The following is a 19038-nucleotide window of genomic DNA, read 5'->3' on the forward strand; positions in this document are numbered from 1 at the left end:
ATAAATAGTCATCTCTCGGAGGAATCAGTCCAGTCATCATCCGAAGACGATTGTAGATACTAACAATCGAAACGTCGTGAACTAACGTGACTTGGAATCTCTCCACTTTTTATTTTTATTTTCTTTTTTCATTTCTTCATTTTTATTTATTCAATTGTTCTATTTTTACTTGTATTTTATTTCACTATTATTTCATTTCAGGTTTATTTTGGTTAATACAATTGTTATTTTCAGCTATTCATTTTCAATTTTTCTTTTATAGTTTTTCAGGGATTTCAAATCATTTTATATAGTAGACAATGGAAGTCCTAACTAGTGAAATTCATCATGAAACATTGTCAATCACCTTCAAACAAATATAAAATCTTATTATTGTAGTTGTCCTGACGAAGGTGTAAAATATACCGAAAGCTTGACATATAACAAAGAGTTTTCTTTGTAACAGCCCAGCTGTTACGTGCAACCTCACGAATTGAACCGATTTACAGTTAATCCAGTCACTAATTATTCTGTTTTATATATATATATATATATATATATATATATATATATATATATATATATATATATATATATATATATATATATATATAAAAATAAATGTCGTCTCCACAATTTAATATCACCCTCAGATGTTAGAGCGGTAAAACCATCAATCAGTACATGTTTCGAACTAATTATTTTAGAATTCTACAATGGAAGAAGAGCAATAGACATTTGCCTGTTCTGCTATTTTTTCATGAAAAAACTTTATTTTTCTCAAGCTCCTGGAATTTGAACGAGAAAAAGCCTATGAATAAATTAAAATATTCATTTCTACATCATAATCATCCAACTGAATTAATTATCAGATTTATAATAATGCTTGAACTGGCAGTATTTTTGTTCAATATATTAACAAAATCTTCTTTCGATTTCATTGAAGAGATAGTCACTCCTTCTTCATTATTTTTCTTTATGATAATGATAATGTCAAGAGTATAATGTTACTAATTTGTTCACTGATGGTGACTCAAAATTGTAGAAACAATTGATTATCAAGATGACACGGAATGTTTAAAAAACGTCAACAAAGTATACAGATTTGTTTTTGGAAATGCATAGTTAGGGTTTGTGCAAATAATACAAAACCATTGATTTATCTCAAAGAGCATAATAATGATATTCGTTATTTGGAATTTTGTCTCCATTCAACATTCTCTGTAATTATCATCGTTTATAGATACCCGTGCATTTACTCTTATTTCACCCACTTGGTGTGCAAGCACCTTCTCCTACCATCAAATGTTTCCATCTACCTTCAGAAAGATATGACCATTCGATACAACCCACTTCAACATTTATACGACAAATCGCTTCAAAGGGATTCTTTACGATGTATAAGAATGAAAAGATATAAAAACTTTCCAAAATACATTTCCTACTGTCCAAGCAAAGCGTTCTTTGTTGGATTAAAACGTCCGGCGTTTTAAAATTAATGCTGCCCTTTTAGCGAAATTACAAAGAAATTGCTTTTCACGACGACATACATTCAGAAAGATTGATGTCTTCAAAAAAGTTCTATTTCCAATTAGACTTCACCCTTCCACTAGCGTGGAAGTATCGCCGGTAATTGTATACCTTGAATACATAAACAGCGAATTATTTCTCGAAGTGATTTTGAAATCACTGAAAAAATTTACTTTAGATTAACTCAGTTATTTACAATATCGACTACGGGTTTTTGCGTTTCGCGAAGTTATTGACTGCCTTCAAGTACATCCGCTGAGTCCACTAAGTTACGACTGAGTGGGGAAAAAGTTTGTTTCAGTTGAGCTTTCGATATTATTCATTTTAGAATAACGAATCCGCAAACATTTAGTAAAAGTGTATATGACAGCTCTTTGTACTAAGAAGTCATTTGAGGAAAAATATTATTGCTTGTAATTGAGCAATATATCGACGGTAAACCGATTCAGGTCTTTTTTGTCTCTTCTTGTATCAATGTGGAAATCTGGTGGTTCAATTGGTATTTCAATGTGGATTGATTGGATCAAAAATATTCTGTAGCACTTCCAGTTTTACAGAAAATCACACAAAATTTTCAATTCCAAATGGGATATCCAGTATATTTAAAATGCTTGGGATTCAGCATTTCATTATACATTACATCTATTTTTATTATAAAACAACGATAAAAATAAAATAAAAACAACAATAAAAATTAATTGGCGCTCCGGGGCAACATCGTTGATTCCAGTGGCGCATTTGCTTTTTCAGCTGCTTTTTCAGTTTGACTATCGTCAAACTTAAACCAGTCCGTTTCTTCTTTGACCAAGGCGTCAACGCCAGAACCACAGTGAACACTGACTGCATGAATATTATAGTAGTGGTCTGCTAGGTTGAAATGTTCATCTATTTCGAACCTTCCAAAGAGGTTGAACCTTCGTTAGAGGTTGAGTCTTGTTTGAAAATCATCAGTGTTATTATTAGATTGACTGGAGTCTTAGCTATACTTGTTTCCTTATAACAGTCAGTTAGTTTGGGCGCATGTTTGACAATACAGTCGATCATCACCTGTTAAAAATTTCATTTTCAGATGATTTAACAATAAGCTTTGCACGGACTGGTTATTAGTCGTATTAGGAAAAGCTAGATGAAGGTCCAGAAATTCACATAAGTTTTCGGTACTTCTTGAACATTTACCACAAAGTAAACCAGTGAGGATTTTTCCAGCAAAAGATTTACAAACACAAGACGAAATGGGTTGTACGGAATCATTCAGTCCAGAGCGGTCAGGAGTATTGATTTTGCTATTGTTTTGCTCACGAAGAGTATTCAACAAGAACCCCAAGAATTCGAAACAATCCTCTTGTTGTCCTAACGAGTATCTAGTGGACTTTAAAGACTCCAGGAAATCGGTTGGAGGGAAAGATGATACCTTCTTACGAAACTGCAGCTGCATGAACAGTTGTTTGAGTTTGATGAATAAGTAGGAAACATTCCCGTTCTCGTTCATCATTAAAACTTCGTTCTTGAAATTCTTCGTCATGAACAACACTTGTAAAATGCTATTCATGTAGCAAGTGTTTCCTAAATTATCCAATCCAATTTTCATCTCTAAATTTTCAGGACAACTATCTACTGATTCGTAAGGAAGAACATGTTTTACAGAATCTCCATAATATAATATAACATCTTATATTGGTAAAAATTCATATTGCAAATTAATGTTTCACTTAAAAAAGTTATCCAGGGGTTATGATCACTGAAAAATATTTGATTTGCTTTCATGAACTATTCTGAAATCAAATAAGTTCTTCTTGTCATACTATCGGAGCACCAAAATCACATTTATAGCAGTTTTCGAGAAAAATTGAGTTGAACTGATACGTGCATTCTTATATGGGAATAATCGATTAAAATAATCGAAATTCCAAAACCAAAATTATTTGAACTCTTTTATGATTTTACCATTAATTTAGCGCTTGCAAGTGATGGTAATTATTGTGGGTTTTCTATCATCGTACCAATTTTTGTTATGTTTAGCATATTGTAATGACAAATCATAACTCTTGAGGCTTATTTTCGTGCTTGTCAATAGATTTCATTGTTGAAATGTTTTCATTGTTCTCAGATCTTCGAGTGACTTTGTGATCTGAAAAATAGTGACCCCAAATAAAATTTGCGATCATTCGGAATCTCGACTGAGTTAGGCTCCAATAATCCTAAAATAACACCATTATTCTGGATTTTGGGAAAATTATTTTTTGTTCACAATTATCCTGTCTTTCCCATTCGTAAAATCACACTTCTCTTTGTAGAATCGTAAATATCTTGAAGAATATTCATTAATAAGAAAATGAAAAACATTCTCAAAGTATACAGTGTTTTCAAATTTTCACAGATGAAGCCGAAAAACAATATTTTACCAGTAGACTCTAATTATACGCCTGAAAAAAAGAAATGTATTTGGAAGAAGTCAATTTATTTGAATAACCATCTGATAAGATCTTCGCTAACTCTAGTCAGTAAATGAAGTTTTTTAAATAAATGAAGAAATGGAAGTTGTCTATTTACAGCTAATTACATAACTCTTAGTTGGATGTCGGTACTCATAATTCATCTTTGAGTAGAAATATCATGTTCAAAATATACCTTCTCTACACATATTTTAGATAATGTGATAAGAAACAATACTGTTGAAATTCTAGAACAGTGAGTCATAAACACGAATTTCTTTTTGAAATTTACATTGAAAATTCAAATGTGCTTTTGAATAATAATGAGAACATCTGATGAATAATCAATAGGATAATTGTTCGAAATTTTTTCCGTCCACACTTATACACGATCTGCAACGGCGCAACATAGAAAATCGCACTTTTTCAAATGATTCTAAATTTTCGGCAATCGTTATCGATGCAGCTTGAATGCGGGCGACTAATTCTTCTTGGCTTTTTGGTTGTGTTTCATAAACCACTGACTTCATATGACCCCAAAGAAAATAGTCAACAGGATTCAAATCTGGTGATCTGGCAGGCCATTTGTGGGGTCCACCTCGACCAATCCAATTGTCACCGAATTTCCGATTTAGGTACTCTCTAGCAGCTAACGAAAAATGAATAGAAGCACCGTCGTGCTGAAACCACATTCCATTCCGGATATTCAGAGGAACATCTTCTAACAATTCAGGCAATACTTCTCCCAAGAAAGTGCTATAATTGTCCCCATTCAAATTATCTGGTAAAAGATAAGGACCAACTAAACGGTTTTCTACTATTCCTGCCCAAACATTCAATGAAAATTTTGTTTGATGACCATGAGGATGAATAGCAAAATGATTTTCCTCGGCCCAAATATGGCTATTGCGAGAATTAAAAGTACCCTCCCTTGTGAATTTTGCCTCATCAGTGTATAACACTTGCTTGATAAGTTCCGGATTATTTATATTTATATATTATATTTAAAAACCATCGAGAAAATTCAATTCGATCTGGATAGTCCTCTGGTTTCAGTGCCTGAACTTTTCTCAGTCGATATGGGTATAACTGCTGTTCATGCAAAGTCCTCCAAAGAGATGATGAAGACACATGCAGCACTCTAGCTATAGATCTACTACTTTCAGACGGATGTTCAGCAGCATAGTTCAATATCTCCTCTTCTGTGATATAATTTCTTACAGTTCTCTGTATACCTGCATTCCTTCTGGTAATTAAAAAACTTCCTGTTTCCCTGAGTCTTCTGTCCACGTTTTCGAACGTTTTCCAATTAGGAATTCTATTTCTTCCAGGAAAATTTTCACGATACATTCTTTGTGCCAACCTTCCATTTCGTCCCGATTTTCCATAAATAAGGTGCATGTCCGCTAACTCTTCGAATGTAAAATTCATTTTTATTATACGAAATACACAATCAAACACTTTCTGACAGTCATACGAATCTCATTTCATTTCCACAGCCCCCTAACAAATTTATTGTTGTCAATGAATAAAGTAATCCTCATTGCTTAGGTGGATCAAAGATTGTTATAAGTCACGTGAATGTATTCTGAAACTATTCAACCAGTGGCTGAAGAACTCGAGAATATCGGTACAGTTATCTAACAAAACTATAATAGATATGCCCAGGAAACATTGTAGATGGCTAAGGTTGAAACAAGTAATGGTATTTTGGTTAATCGATAAAACTTGGATTTTTACCCAGTGAGAGAAGATAATTCGATAAAACATTCTGAGTTCAGTTTTGCCAACTATTCGTAATTGTCTTTGAAAATCGTTTGGAAGGAACATTTTATTAAAAGATAAATCTCGAGGTAAAGCCATTCAGTAGGTCTGCGGGCTCACAACATATCTGCAAAAAAAGTTGGTAAAATGGTAGAAAATCCGCAATATGTTGCCGAAGTGAATAATTTTTCAAGCACACAATGAATGGTAGAATGATGAAAGAGTTCAAATAATTTCGGTTTTGGAATTTCGATTATTTTACTCGATTATTAATATTCCCATATGAGAATGCACCTATCAGTTCAACTCAATTTTTCTCGAAAACTACTGGTTTTTTCATAGTGAATGTTCATTTGGTTTTTACGTAAAATTGATCAAGGAATTCAAAAAAAGACGGTTGTGGATATAAAGTCAGTGGCGTAAAAAATAAGGGGGGAAATATAGCTATTACCCCGCTGGAACGCCACTGGCTACTGATACTGAAGCAAACATACCACTGGAGGTGGTATGTTTGCTTCGGCTCATTTCCGGACACACATGTCCTACCTCATTTTTCATCATTTTGCAAGAGGAATGACGTGGTATAAGTTTGTCCGTCGAATTCTGAAACACCCTGTATATATATATATATATATATATATATATATATATATATATATATATATATATATATATATATATATATATATATATATATATATATATATATATATATATATATATATATATATATATATATATAGAAATCTAGAAAGGTTAATGCAGTCAAGCTGCTGGAAAATAATTCCATGAAAATCAAAAAATAAAATGATGAGTACTTTTTGATCATTCCCATATTGATTTCATTTTCTTCAGAGCCACCGGTAGACAGCTGTTTCAGCCTATTGGACATCGTCAGTAGTCGTTGCTGACTAGTTAAGAATAAAAACTATTGGATAGTGGGGTATTGCAGCAAGTAAATGAGTACTCTTTTAAGTTAGTCCAAGCTTTCGGAAAATTTTATTTCCATCATCAGGGAAACTACAATAATATAAGTTTTAAGGTAAGATCAAAAAATTAATTGTTCATGACTTACATCTTATGTGAGGATGGTTACATTGATGTTGAAGAAAAAATGTTGATACATTGGAGAAGATGAAACTTGATATACAATTCTAAATGCTTGAGATTATTTTTTATAAAATATTGTTATTCGTCGTTATTATTATGAAAGATTAAATTTAAGATATATTATACAATGGAATTGTTTAAATTGATATTGTTTTTGTTAAAGCTTTTATCTAGAGTCAATAAGTAGGAATAAATTTCACTCAAGTGATCAATGTCTGTTTTTTTATTCATACAATTGTTATTTTCAAAAATGTAAGACATTTCTAGAAAGGACCTCTTAACTGAGGTTGATTCAGTGGTTAATACTTTCATTGAGTTATAATTCATATGGTGGTCAAACTTATTCACATGGTCTGCTAAAGAGCATCTTTCTGGATGTAATCTACAGTCACTTTTGTGCGAAGTAATTCTAGCACCTAATGATCGTGAAGTTTGGCCAACATATATCTTATCACATGATTGACACGGAATACTATACACAACATTCACTTGGTTTATTAGAGGGACCTTGTCTTTGACTTTGCTATGGATTGATTTAATGGTAAGTACCGTTTTATTGGCTATTTTAATGTTAGGTAAATTTTGAAAAATCCTAGATAGTTTGGGAGTGATCTCCTTGATAAAAGGTAAGGATGTAAAAATGAATTGGGCTGGAGCATCACCAGTTATATTGTCATTGACAGGGAGGGTTAAATTGGAAGTTAAATTATAGTTTTCCAGAGATGTTGGTGTACTGAACAAAATATTATTTATCAAACGAATTGGATAAGAATTTTCTATGAAAAGATTAGCAAGAATTTTAAGATTTTTATTATGGAAGCTTATATCAGAGATTTTTAGCACTCTATTTTTCAGTTGCTTGACCAAGTTCACTTTCATCGACTGTTTATGATACGATGGGTAGTTTTTTCAGTTGCTTGACCAAGTTCACTTTCATCGACTGTTTATGATACGATAGGTAGTTCATGTATCTACCTGAGCTGCAAAGTTGACTATTTTATAGGTCGTTGAAATACTTTCACTTTCTCTACTTTCCATTTTCCGCTTCACTGATTCCGTGAGAGATGACCGATTTGGCGGGAGTTGGTCATTTTTCGTTTGATGATGGGTTTCCATATGTTTCGTATATCTACGCTGGCCTGGCTGAATACGTTGTTGGACAACATGTATGCGGCTTCCTTAAATTTTCTCCTGAACCAATGTTCCTCTCTGTGCAAGATCTCAGCTTGGGACCACTCGATGTTGTGTTGATGGGTCCAAACATGGTCTGCTATTCCTGATTTGCTGATTTTTTTTTATTATTTCCTTTTTGCATTCCTTTAATTTTTATTTATTCAATTATTATATTTTTACTTGTAGGTTATTTCACTATCATTTCATTTCAGGTTTATTGTTGCTTAATATAATTGTTATTTTCAACTATTCTTTTTAATTATTCTTTTTTACTTGTTTCAGGGATTTCAAATCATTTTATTTAATAGACAATGGAAGTCCGAACTAGTGAAATTCATCACGAAACATTGTCAATCACCTTCAAACAAGACTTTGTTATCTGTTGTTCTGATGAACTTTGTATCCAGGAATGGTACTGACTGCAAGTTATCTTCTGTTTCTATCGTAAATTGAATGTATGGGTCGTAACTGTTGAGAGTGTCAAGAATCTCATTGATGATATATATATATATATATATATATATATATATATATATATATATATATATATATAGCCACAGTGGTCTAGGAAGTAATGAAGCTGTGATATCCTATGTGAAGTAGGGCACTGCATAGGTTTCAACGGACCCCAAACTATCATCGGCCATTGCTTCAGGTTTCGATGAACATATACTGGATACTTGGGTGGAAAGAAGGATTTGATACTTCATAAAAAATTTATCACGATTGGTACATTATGAGGCATTTATACATGACTGGAAAACTATCATCGATTGTTAGACGACAGCATGGATAACCTACGTTGTCTTACACTGTCAAAAGTGCGTATCGTTCTCGTTTGGAAGATGATGAAACAGTTCGTGTCAGGTCGACGCGAACCTAAACAGGTGCTCAGTGTTTGGTAAAGTTCCACTTTCATCAGTTTCCAAATCAACTAGTTGTCTTCGATAACAAGCTAGACTTATCCCGCCGACTTCAAATTGATGTTAGCCTCGCGGGTATTAGTGGTCGAATAGACCTACTCACTTCGATCCTACCTACTTTCCTACCCTATCATCATCTCAATTATTGACAGATTGAGATCAAATGTAAATATATGTGTGAATCTCATCGATACTTCTGGACATCATGCTGTAACATGTTCATGAAATTTCTTGTGACCTGAAAATTCTTGAAATTAACTAGTTGTCCTCATGATATATTTATTTTCACATGCTTCCAGAATAATATTCGTCACAGAACTTTATATGAGCATATAAAATACTTTATGTTGATCACCAAGTTCTACGCCTTACTGCTTCTCTATAAACATTTTATTATATACGCTGTTAGCTGTAAAAGAGTTATAGGTGTGAAATACTTTATATTTATTTCATATCTTCGGAACGAAAATTTTGTGGTTTTTCATGAAACAGATCATACGAGTATATTCTCACCAGTCAGAACCAGCGGTACGTCTAGAAGTTCTACTTTGTTTCATTCATGGATTTATTCTCAAAACGAATATAATTTAGTATTGATAATATTGGACTTGTATTATAGAGGTAGTACGTTGTCGGTCAGATAATGATTGGTGTAACAGAAGCGAGTACACTAATCACTACAGTGATTAGTAGTGATAAGTGTACTCGCTTGTATACTCAATGTAGTGATTAGTGTACTCGCTTCTGCGAGTACACTACAGTAATCAAACATTACAGTGATTGCTTTCAAGACTGACATACCAATAAATTTTTCTCAATTCAGTGCGGACGTGACTGGAGCCTGGGAATATCTTCGATGGGTGAGCAGTACATGTGAGACTTGGGAAGTAACCCTTCTGTGAGGCATTTCAGGAGGTACCCAATAACTGCACTCAGTGCAGTGAATTCACGGAGTGAAGTTCTATCGATCAATGGCAAGAAGAGTACGATTAGAATATCTAATCAGTTCTAGGAATTCTTCGACCAATATTGCGAATATCTTCCTAAGACTCTGAATCAAAGACGTTCAACGTTTGGTTAGAAGTTCTTTTTCATTAGTTAGTCACTGCTTACCAAACTATCAGACATTTTTCTAATGTCTCTTGTGGATTTGTTTTGTTGAATTTCAATTATTTACTTTTTTTATTGATTTCATCATTTTTCAAATCGATAACTTGAGAGCTTCATTTTTCATTTTTCAATGGTAATTCAAACTCTTCTATTTACACTCCTTCGTGAAGTCTGGGCCATGCCAAATTTTAAGCATTGAAGTGTTATTTATTGTTTTTGTTTGGAGTTGAAGTTTTTGTTCTGTAACTATAAGCATTTATAGAACAATTATTCCTTTTTGCCGGTTCACTGTTCCAATTTTTGCATAGAAATCTGTTTTTTTCATGAATTTTTCTCATCTTCACCTGTAACGTTTGCGATTATAAATCAACATCATTGAAATATATCGATATTAATTTTCAGCAAATTTAGCAATAAGGTTTTGGTAGAATTCAATTTCAAGTATTCCAGTGAAGACTTTCTCACTACCGTTCGACCATTCATTTGGATCCAGATAGTTTTATTTCCATTAAACGATAAAATTTGTTAGATCTACTTAAAATATTTTCTTCTATGGGATGAAAGCACAGTAAATTAATTACAGTTGTCTACTAGTTGTTCTCCCTTTCCATGTAAATCCCTTGACCGTGGAAGAAGATCTACTCCAACATCAAATCACCTGTAAGCTTATAGCTGCGAGAAACCTGAGTAGATCACCTGCCCAATAGCAGTGCTGGTAGAGAGGTAGCTGTCCTAAGGAAGTCCACCTCACCATTCAAAGTTACTTGAACACTTTCCGTGGAAGTATCTATACAAGAGAAAAATATCCAACCTTTCTTCGATGTTACAGACTATCAATGTTGCAAGTGATGTTCGCATTTGCAATCAGGCGAATGAATCTCATCTGGATGGAATTCAACAGTTTCGGGGTATGAGAACAATACTTCATAGAAGGTCTGATCTGAGCTTTATGAAACATCAAAAGTTGCTGAGGTGTATACAGATTTCTGGTTCGGAACAGTATTCCAAGCTTTTGAGAAGCAGCCTTTGAAATTCCAGCGACATGATTGTGCCAAAACATATTGGTGTCCATTTTAACTCCTAACAAACTTATCGAAGCAGAAAGCGGAATTGTCTGATCTGGCGTTAATATATCCGATTCGGAAACATTTATCTTTTTGGAAAAAACTGATGCCTGGTTTTTTGTGCCATTGAATTGAACTTGGTTAATTTCACCTCAATTCGAAATCACGTCTAGATCCTCATCAAGATATTCAACCTCCTGCTGCCGGTGAAGATGTGCATCCACAGCCGATGTCCTGGAATCCAAATGTAATGACAAGACTGTTACGTTTCAATTCAGCACTAGACCAAACTGCTCTTATGTGACCTTTCAAAAACACTACCTTACCTTTTAAGATCTTTATTCAGAGGATATTAACAATGTAATTCAGTTACAAGTTGATTTTATTCATTTAACATCATAGTAATGGGAATCTTCCGTTCCATAGAAAACCATACCTGAAATGTATAAGAATAAATGTATGCTCCCTGACTAACTGCTTTGACCAGTACTTACGCATTCTCCTATTGCCAATCGACGTTGGAGATCCGAAATTCCTCGCTAGGTTGAAATAGTTGTTATTGTTTGTTTCTCAGTTTTCTTCACCTATCATTTTTTTTCAGCCGTTGTCTGCCTTATTCCCTATACCTTTCCGAGAATATTTCTTGCATAGATTGTTATTCATCACTTCCAGAAGGTTTACTGACATATTAGAGCCATATAGCCTGAAAAACAATATTAGTTAGCTCTGGTTTCTGAATACTGTTTGATATTTTCGGTAAATATTCTGCATAAGATGAATGTTCAAATATTCGTACTGAATGGGAAAGATGTGACGACTTACCTTATATGTTTCTATTCCATCGCATAAATAAGGATTGGTAAATAGTTGAAAATAGGTTGGAACAATATTTTTGTACATTCTATTCATTACAAGGTTAAGAGACAGCTGTTGGTTGACATCCGCCGAACTTTCGTAGTGTCGTTCCGACGAACTACACCGAACTAGTTCTACAGTTGTTCACGGGTGGAGGATTTATCGGCTACTCAAGTTGTCAAGGGTTGTTTTAGGGTTGCATTGCTTTGAGAAGGAGTTTTGATGGGTCATAGACTTGTTGATATTGTCTCAAGTGGCTGTGGAGGAATTTATAGATTTATGATGTTGTGCACAGCGCCCCCTTGGTGCTTGTAGTGTAGATTGGACGCAGTGTGGCAACAACTGGTTAGCTGTCAGATGTGGCAGTCTCCTTAGTATTCGGAAGTTGGCCTTCGATTGAACTTGGTTCGGAGTTCAAAGAGTACCATCAGACTGATTGTAGGATATATTTGGTTGTATTTGTGCCATCCTTCACGGGGATTATTTCTACAAGTCAGGATTGTATAGTGGAAGACTGATTGGTCATTTTGGTGTGGATATTTGCAGTCTGAAACTTAAGCTCTTTTGAGGATTTGTGGTGGTTACCGAACTCGTGCCAGGTGGAAGGATTTCCGAAATTAGGTATGTCTGAATCACTGTCGCATCTCTCATGTGGTCTTAGCTATGATATCACCTCTTCAATTCTACAACCTTCGTTTCTCGTCTCTAGATTCGTAAGAAACAGAAGGCCCTCAGTCACTCATCAAGTCCCAGCAGGACTTCCGTGCAGAGCACCGCACACGAAGAATCGTATAGAAAACCCCTTGGCCAGGGTAAGAATTTTACCATTAAATGTGTTTTAAATGATTTCAGTAATATTTGCTCCCAGCGTTGTCATTCAAGTGAATATTAGTTTTGAAGAGAGGTTTCAACACTCATTCAATTGTCTTGATTTTTACGGGTCATATGGTTATACAGGGCACCCAAAAATATACTCTTGTTATCTTGCTACTTTGCTTAATGAAAATATACCAGGGGTATTGATTAGTCAAATAGTCCCTATTGAATGGGGGTTGAATCTCACCTTGTTTTTATCTGATTCTGATTGAGAATTTTCTTCCGTAGGGTTTTTTTTTTCTTCTTCTTTAAGTTTTATTTGTCTTTCTGGATCTTATTTGGTGATCCATTACTGGTCCAGCTTGTCGTGCCCTACAGGGTGATCTATCTTGGTGGTGCTACAGGGTGATCCATCTCCGCCGTACTACAGGGTGATCCACCGGTGCTACAGGGTGATCCACCTCCGTCGAACTACGGGGTAGCCTAACACCATATACCGGGTGGCCCAAAAGGAGCACGCAAGTTATAATTGATTTAATTGAAAATTTGTGATATACTGAGATATTTAAATAATTGTTTGCCCTTATGTTTATTGATACCTGTTGATATAGTGTTGTTTATCGTTTATTGATTAAGAGTTGTTTATTGATACCTGATTGATATAGATATTTGTGAAACGGAAATTGAGGTATATTCTTCCTTTCACGATTGCTGATTGACACCGATGCGCCTACGCCTGAGCTCACGCGACGCAAACGAGTTTGTCATACCATCCGATACTAGTATTTACGATTTCACCTACTCAATTTTCGTGGTAGTTTTACTCGACGTATTGTAGTTTTTTTGAGCGTCGTTACTTCCGTAATTTATGGCTGATTGAATTCGTGGTTATATACACCGCGCTCGTGTATTGACATTTGAACATCGCGTAGTAGTGTGAATATTGCATTGTTGTCTTAGAAGCGTTGTTGGTTAATCCATGTAAGTTAGGATTACTGAATAAATCATATTGGGGATCTTTATCTTTTATTTCCAATATTAATTGGTAAGTTATTGATATTGTGAGTTACTTAGGGTATCTGGAGGATTAAATTTACCTGGCGCCCATTAAGATCTATTTGAAATTTGCTAAGTTGTTTAACCCACTTCCGTCTCCACTGTTTAGCTTAGCCGCGGATACCCATCTGTCTTATTTGTTACCGACAGATGATTTAGTCTCCTCTTGTGGTTTGTGAGGTGACATTTTTGGCGCCCAACGTGGGGCCGCGTTAAAACAACGTCTTCATAGTTCTTTTTTTATAAATTTGGAAAAAAAAAAATTGTTGATAAATTTGAAAATTTTTTTGGATCTTTTTTTTTAATATTTTTCTGTGTCTCATTGGAATTGTTATCATGTCCCGCAAAATGCTAGTGAACCGTTTGAGTCAAGATGAGCTCGTGTATGAGGTTAGAGTTAGAGGAATTGCTACCGGAACTGTTCAAGAGATGCGGCATTCTCTGTCGATGGCAATCAGATTAGAGGAGAAGGGCGAAAGTTTGAAGTATCCCAAATATCCATTCACAGTTGAAGAAGATATTGCAGCAGTTACTGCGAAGTTGGAAGAACTGGAACCACTTATAGATACCTTCAGTGATTCAATGAGTAGTAATGCATTTGCAAGACTCCAATCGAAGATGTTCCATGTCCTGAACCGATTGGACAACATCAGTGAAGAGGACACCCAGGACAAACCGAAGTTGCTTGCGAAGGCACTGGCATTATTGGATAACTTACACCGTAAAGCAGAAGATTACCAGAAGACACAAGACGTCCCACCTTTCCATATGCTCTTGGGGAATAGTAATTTTGGTGGCTCTCTCTCTCCTCATAGAAGATCTTCCGACATCACTCCTACTCAACCTCCCACTGTTAATGTCAAGCCGATTCTTCCCAATAAATGGGATTGTAAATTTTCGGGAGACAAAAAAGGTATGTCCTTGTGTGCTTTTTTGAGCAGGGTCGAAGAATTGCGAGTAGCTCGACATGTATCAAAAGAGGTATTGCTTGACTCCGGGATCGATTTATTCACAGGTAGGGCGTATCAATTCTATACCGCGTATCGAAGGGAAGTATCGACTTGGGATGAATTTGTTGCACTTCTCCGAGAAGAATATCTGTCTTCCAATTACGATGAAAAGCTTTTTGAAGAAATTAAAAAACGAACTCAAGGTCCTGATGAGTCTATTGGTATTTATCTGGCAGTCATGACAGGTTATTTCAACAGGTTGACTTGCTCAATTTCTGAGGAAGTAAAACTTAAAATACTTCTGAGAAACATTGCCCCGTTTTATCAAACTCAATTGGCTCTGGTTGACGTAACTTCGATCAATCACCTTCGTGAGTTAGGAAGGCGATTGGAAGCCAGAAAAGAAGCAGTAGAAAACTTCTCAGCACCATCGAAGAAGTTTAATGCTTTAGAACCTGATTTGGCTTATGTACAGGTTGACGATAGTATGATTGATAGCTGTGGAACTTCATCTCTTTCACATGCTGTTGGTGACTCGGATGTGTCCCGAAGTGACCAACTGTGTTTCAAGTGTAATAAACCCGGACATCGAGCTGTTGGTTGTTTGATGAAGTCGGCGGGTTTACATTGTTATCGGTGTAAGAAGAAGGGATTTACTATTCGATCTTGTCCTAATTGTTCGTCGACGGGAAACGGTCGCCGACGCACCTAGGAGATCGAGGTAGGTGTGCTGGTCGAGAACCCTCGATCGACAAAATACAAGTCATCCTGGACTATGTCTTAGAACACGCCAACCAGGATGAACGCCCTTATTTGCGAGTGGATGTCTTAGGGAAGTCGTTATTAGGTCTTTTGGACTCTGGTGCTTCACGGACTATACTAGGTAGTAGAGGATTTGAGGTTGTTCGTGCCTTAGGACTACCAGTGGATGGGTCCAGGACAACATACTGTACCGTAGCCAGCGGCGCCCGTGTTCGGAGTATAGGAGTAGTTGATTTGCCTATCTCATTGAGGGGTCGTTTGAAACTTGTGGAAGCTATTGTTGTTCCTGAGATGCCCCATCTTCTCATCCTTGGAATTGACTTTTGGAAACATATGGGACTGATTCCTGATTTGCGTCATGATGAATGGCATTTTTCTGATGAACCTGTTACCGTCAACACTGTTGAACATGTTGCTAGTTCAACGTTGTTAAGTCCGTTGGACCAGATGCGACTCCAAGAAGTCATAGATCGTAATCTAGCACTTATGGGTACAGAACTAGGTTGTACCAATAGAACTGAACATGTTATTGAAACAGATAGTCCTCCGATCAAACAACGCTACTATAGGGTCAATCCTATTGTACAGCAACAAATTGACGCAGAACTTGAGGAGATGCTGAAGCTGGGAATTGTGGAACCTTCCAATAGCCCCTGGTCTTCGCCCATTCTCTTGGTAAAAAAGAAGGATGGCAAGTTCAGATTCTGCGTGGACTATCGTAAATTGAATTCTGTGACCATACGAGATATCTACCCCCTTCCCCATGTTTCGGATACTTTAGATAAACTTCGTAATGCTCAGTATTTGTCCAGTTTAGATGTAAAATCTGCTTACTGGCAAGTCCCAATGGCAGAATCATCAAAAAAATATACGGCTTTTACTGTCCCCAATCGTGGTTTGTTCCAGTTTCGGCGCATGCCTTTTGGGCTCCATAACGCTCCAGCCCGTTGGCAAAGATTGATAGATGAAGTACTAGGTCATGACCTTGAACCACATGTATTTGTCTACTTAGATGATGTGGTAATTGTAAGTCAGACATTCGAACAACATCTGTCAACGTTGGATGAGGTATTCCGCAGACTCAGGGAGGCAAATATTACAGTTAGCATTGATAAATGTCAATTTTGCCGTCCTGAAATGAAATATCTTGGCTACGTGGTGGATCGTAACGGATTGCATGTTGACCCCGATAAGGTAAAGGCCATGTTGGAAATACCGCCCCCGACTAATGTTACGGAAGTCCGAAGAATTGTTGGCACCTTCTCTTGGTACCGCCGATTCGTTCCAGAGTTTTCTTCTATCGTCGCTCCCATCACAGCTTTACTGAGGAAGAGCTCGAAGTTCACATGGACAGACGAGTGTGCTAGATCCTTTCGAAGAATCAAGGAGTGTTTAGTGGCAGCGCCAATTTTATGTTGTCCGGATTATTCGAAACCCTTTGTGGTGCAGACTGACTCGTCTGGATTCGGAATCGGTGCAGTCCTATCGCAACCTTACCCCGAAGGCGATAAGGTGATTTCCTACCTGAGTAGGTCTCTTACAAAGCAAGAGAGAAATTACTCGACCACCGAGCGGGAATGTCTTGCAGTTCTATGGGCTGTGGAGAAACTTAGACCGTATATTGAAGGAGTGTCTTTCACGGTAGTGACAGACCATCACAGTCTTCTATGGCTTCATAGCCTAAAGGATTTGAGCGGTAGACTTGCGCGGTGGGCAGTGAGGCTCCAACAATATGATTTTAAGATTGTACATCGAAAAGGAAAGGATAACGTAGTGCCGGATACGCTTTCTCGGTCAGTACCTATGGTAGAATTTGTCGCAGTCAGCGATGATGATCAGCCGACATTGGGAGGGATTGACGATGACAAGTGGTATAGGTCCATGAGAGACAGAATTCAAAAGAACCCTTTGAAGTTTGCCAATTGGAGATATTCTGACGGTAAATTATGGAAGTATGTTAGGTCTGATTATCCTGATTTGTCGTCAAAATCTGACTACTGGAGATTAGTCGTGCCTAAGTCCGATCGGTACAACATTATTGTTGCTGCTCACGAACCTGCCACTAGTGGGCATACGGGTGTGTTCAAAACTTTTGCTAGGGTTGCAGATCGCTTTTATTGGCCTGAGATGCGAAGTGACATTGCCAAATTTGTTCGTCATTGTGAGGTTTGTGCACGTCATAAAGTATCTCAGGATCGACCTGTTGATAAGATGGTATCACACACTAAGGCTGACCGTCCGTGGGAAATCATCTCCACAGATCTTGTTGGTCCGCTCCCGAGATCTAAGAAAGGAAATAGTTTTATTTTAGTCGTAACCGACTATCTCAGTAAGTTTCCTCTTATATTTCCTCTGAGGCGAGCTACTACTGAGGCTATAATTGCCAAAATTGAAAGTAATGTTTTCCTTATGTTTGGTGTACCAAGAGTTTTAATTTGTGATAATGGTCCTCAGTACCGTAATAAGAAGTTTCCTGAGTTTGCTGATCGCTATAACTCTCGAATTAAGTTCAGTGCTCCCTACAATCCGAGAGCGAATCCAACGGAAAGAATTAATCGCATCCTGAAGACAATGTTGGCAATGTATGTCTCTGACAACCATCGATGCTGGGATGAGAAACTTAATGAGATTGCTTGTGCTATCCGCACTTCTAGACACGAAGTCACTAAGTTGACCCCGTATTTCATAAATTTTGGTAGGAACATGGTTTTGTCTGGAGATGAATATATACAGGGTATTCCTCCCGAAGAGGAGAATGGTTCTCAGACTGGTGATACTACGAAGAATGAAGCTTTTCGTAAAATGTTCCATGATGTTCGGAAACGGTTAGAAGTTGCCACTAAGAAAAGTTGTGATAGATACAATCTCAGGCGTCGTCATGAAGAGTATGTGCCGAATCAGCCGGTATGGAAACGTAACTACGTCTTATCAGATGCATCGAGATACTTTAGTAAGAAGTTGGCCCCGAAGTACGTAGGCCCGTTCTACATCAAGAAACGGCTGTCGCCTTGGACTTATGAATTGAGGGACTCTGATGGTAATTCGAAGGGTTCCTGGCATGTGAAGGATTTAAAACCTTCATCTTCAGAAGACTGAGTTCTTGAGAATTGAGTGAAATTTACGGGGTAAATTTCTTCGAGAAAGGGGGGAGTTGTTACGTTTCAATTCAGCACTAGACCAAACTGCTCTTATGTGACCTTTCAAAAACACTACCTTACCTTTTAAGATCTTTATTCAGAGGATATTAACAATGTAATTCAGTTACAAGTTGATTTTATTCATTTAACATCATAGTAATGGGAATCTTCCGTTCCATAGAAAACCATACCTGAAATGTATAAGAATAAATGTATGCTCCCTGACTAACTGCTTTGACCAGTACTTACGCATTCTCCTATTGCCAATCGACGTTGGAGATCCGAAATTCCTCGCTAGGTTCAAATAGTTGTTATTGTTTGTTTCTCAGTTTTCTTCACCTATCATTTTTTTCAGCCGTTGTCTGCCTTATTCCCTA

The 19038-nt window shown here is 36.5% G+C and overlaps 1 protein-coding gene across 1 annotated transcript; it reads left to right on the forward strand.

The window, feature by feature from the left end:
• The first annotated feature begins 11368 nt into the window (after positions 1 to 11368).
• LOC141483448 (uncharacterized) lies at positions 11369 to 15474 on the forward strand. Its single transcript, XM_074178097.1, has 2 exons — positions 11369 to 12561; positions 12650 to 15474. The coding sequence occupies exon 2, from the start codon at positions 14149 to 14151 to the stop codon at positions 15472 to 15474; it is 1326 nt and encodes a 441-aa protein (XP_074034198.1). The 5' UTR covers positions 11369 to 12561; positions 12650 to 14148.
• Positions 15475 to 19038: the final 3564 nt, after the last annotated feature.

This window comes from Leptinotarsa decemlineata, unplaced genomic scaffold, assembly GCF_025532065.1.
Source record: "Leptinotarsa decemlineata unplaced genomic scaffold, Ldec_3_MD MMD2_tig00003348_RagTag_RagTag, whole genome shotgun sequence".
Classification (NCBI taxonomy): domain Eukaryota; kingdom Metazoa; phylum Arthropoda; class Insecta; order Coleoptera; family Chrysomelidae; genus Leptinotarsa; species Leptinotarsa decemlineata.

Bases quoted from the DNA above. Each gene is read 5' to 3' on its own strand.
- LOC141483448 (XM_074178097.1), top strand. From the start codon at position 14,149: ATGTCCCGCAAAATGCTAGTGAACCGTTTGAGTCAAGATGAGCTCGTG.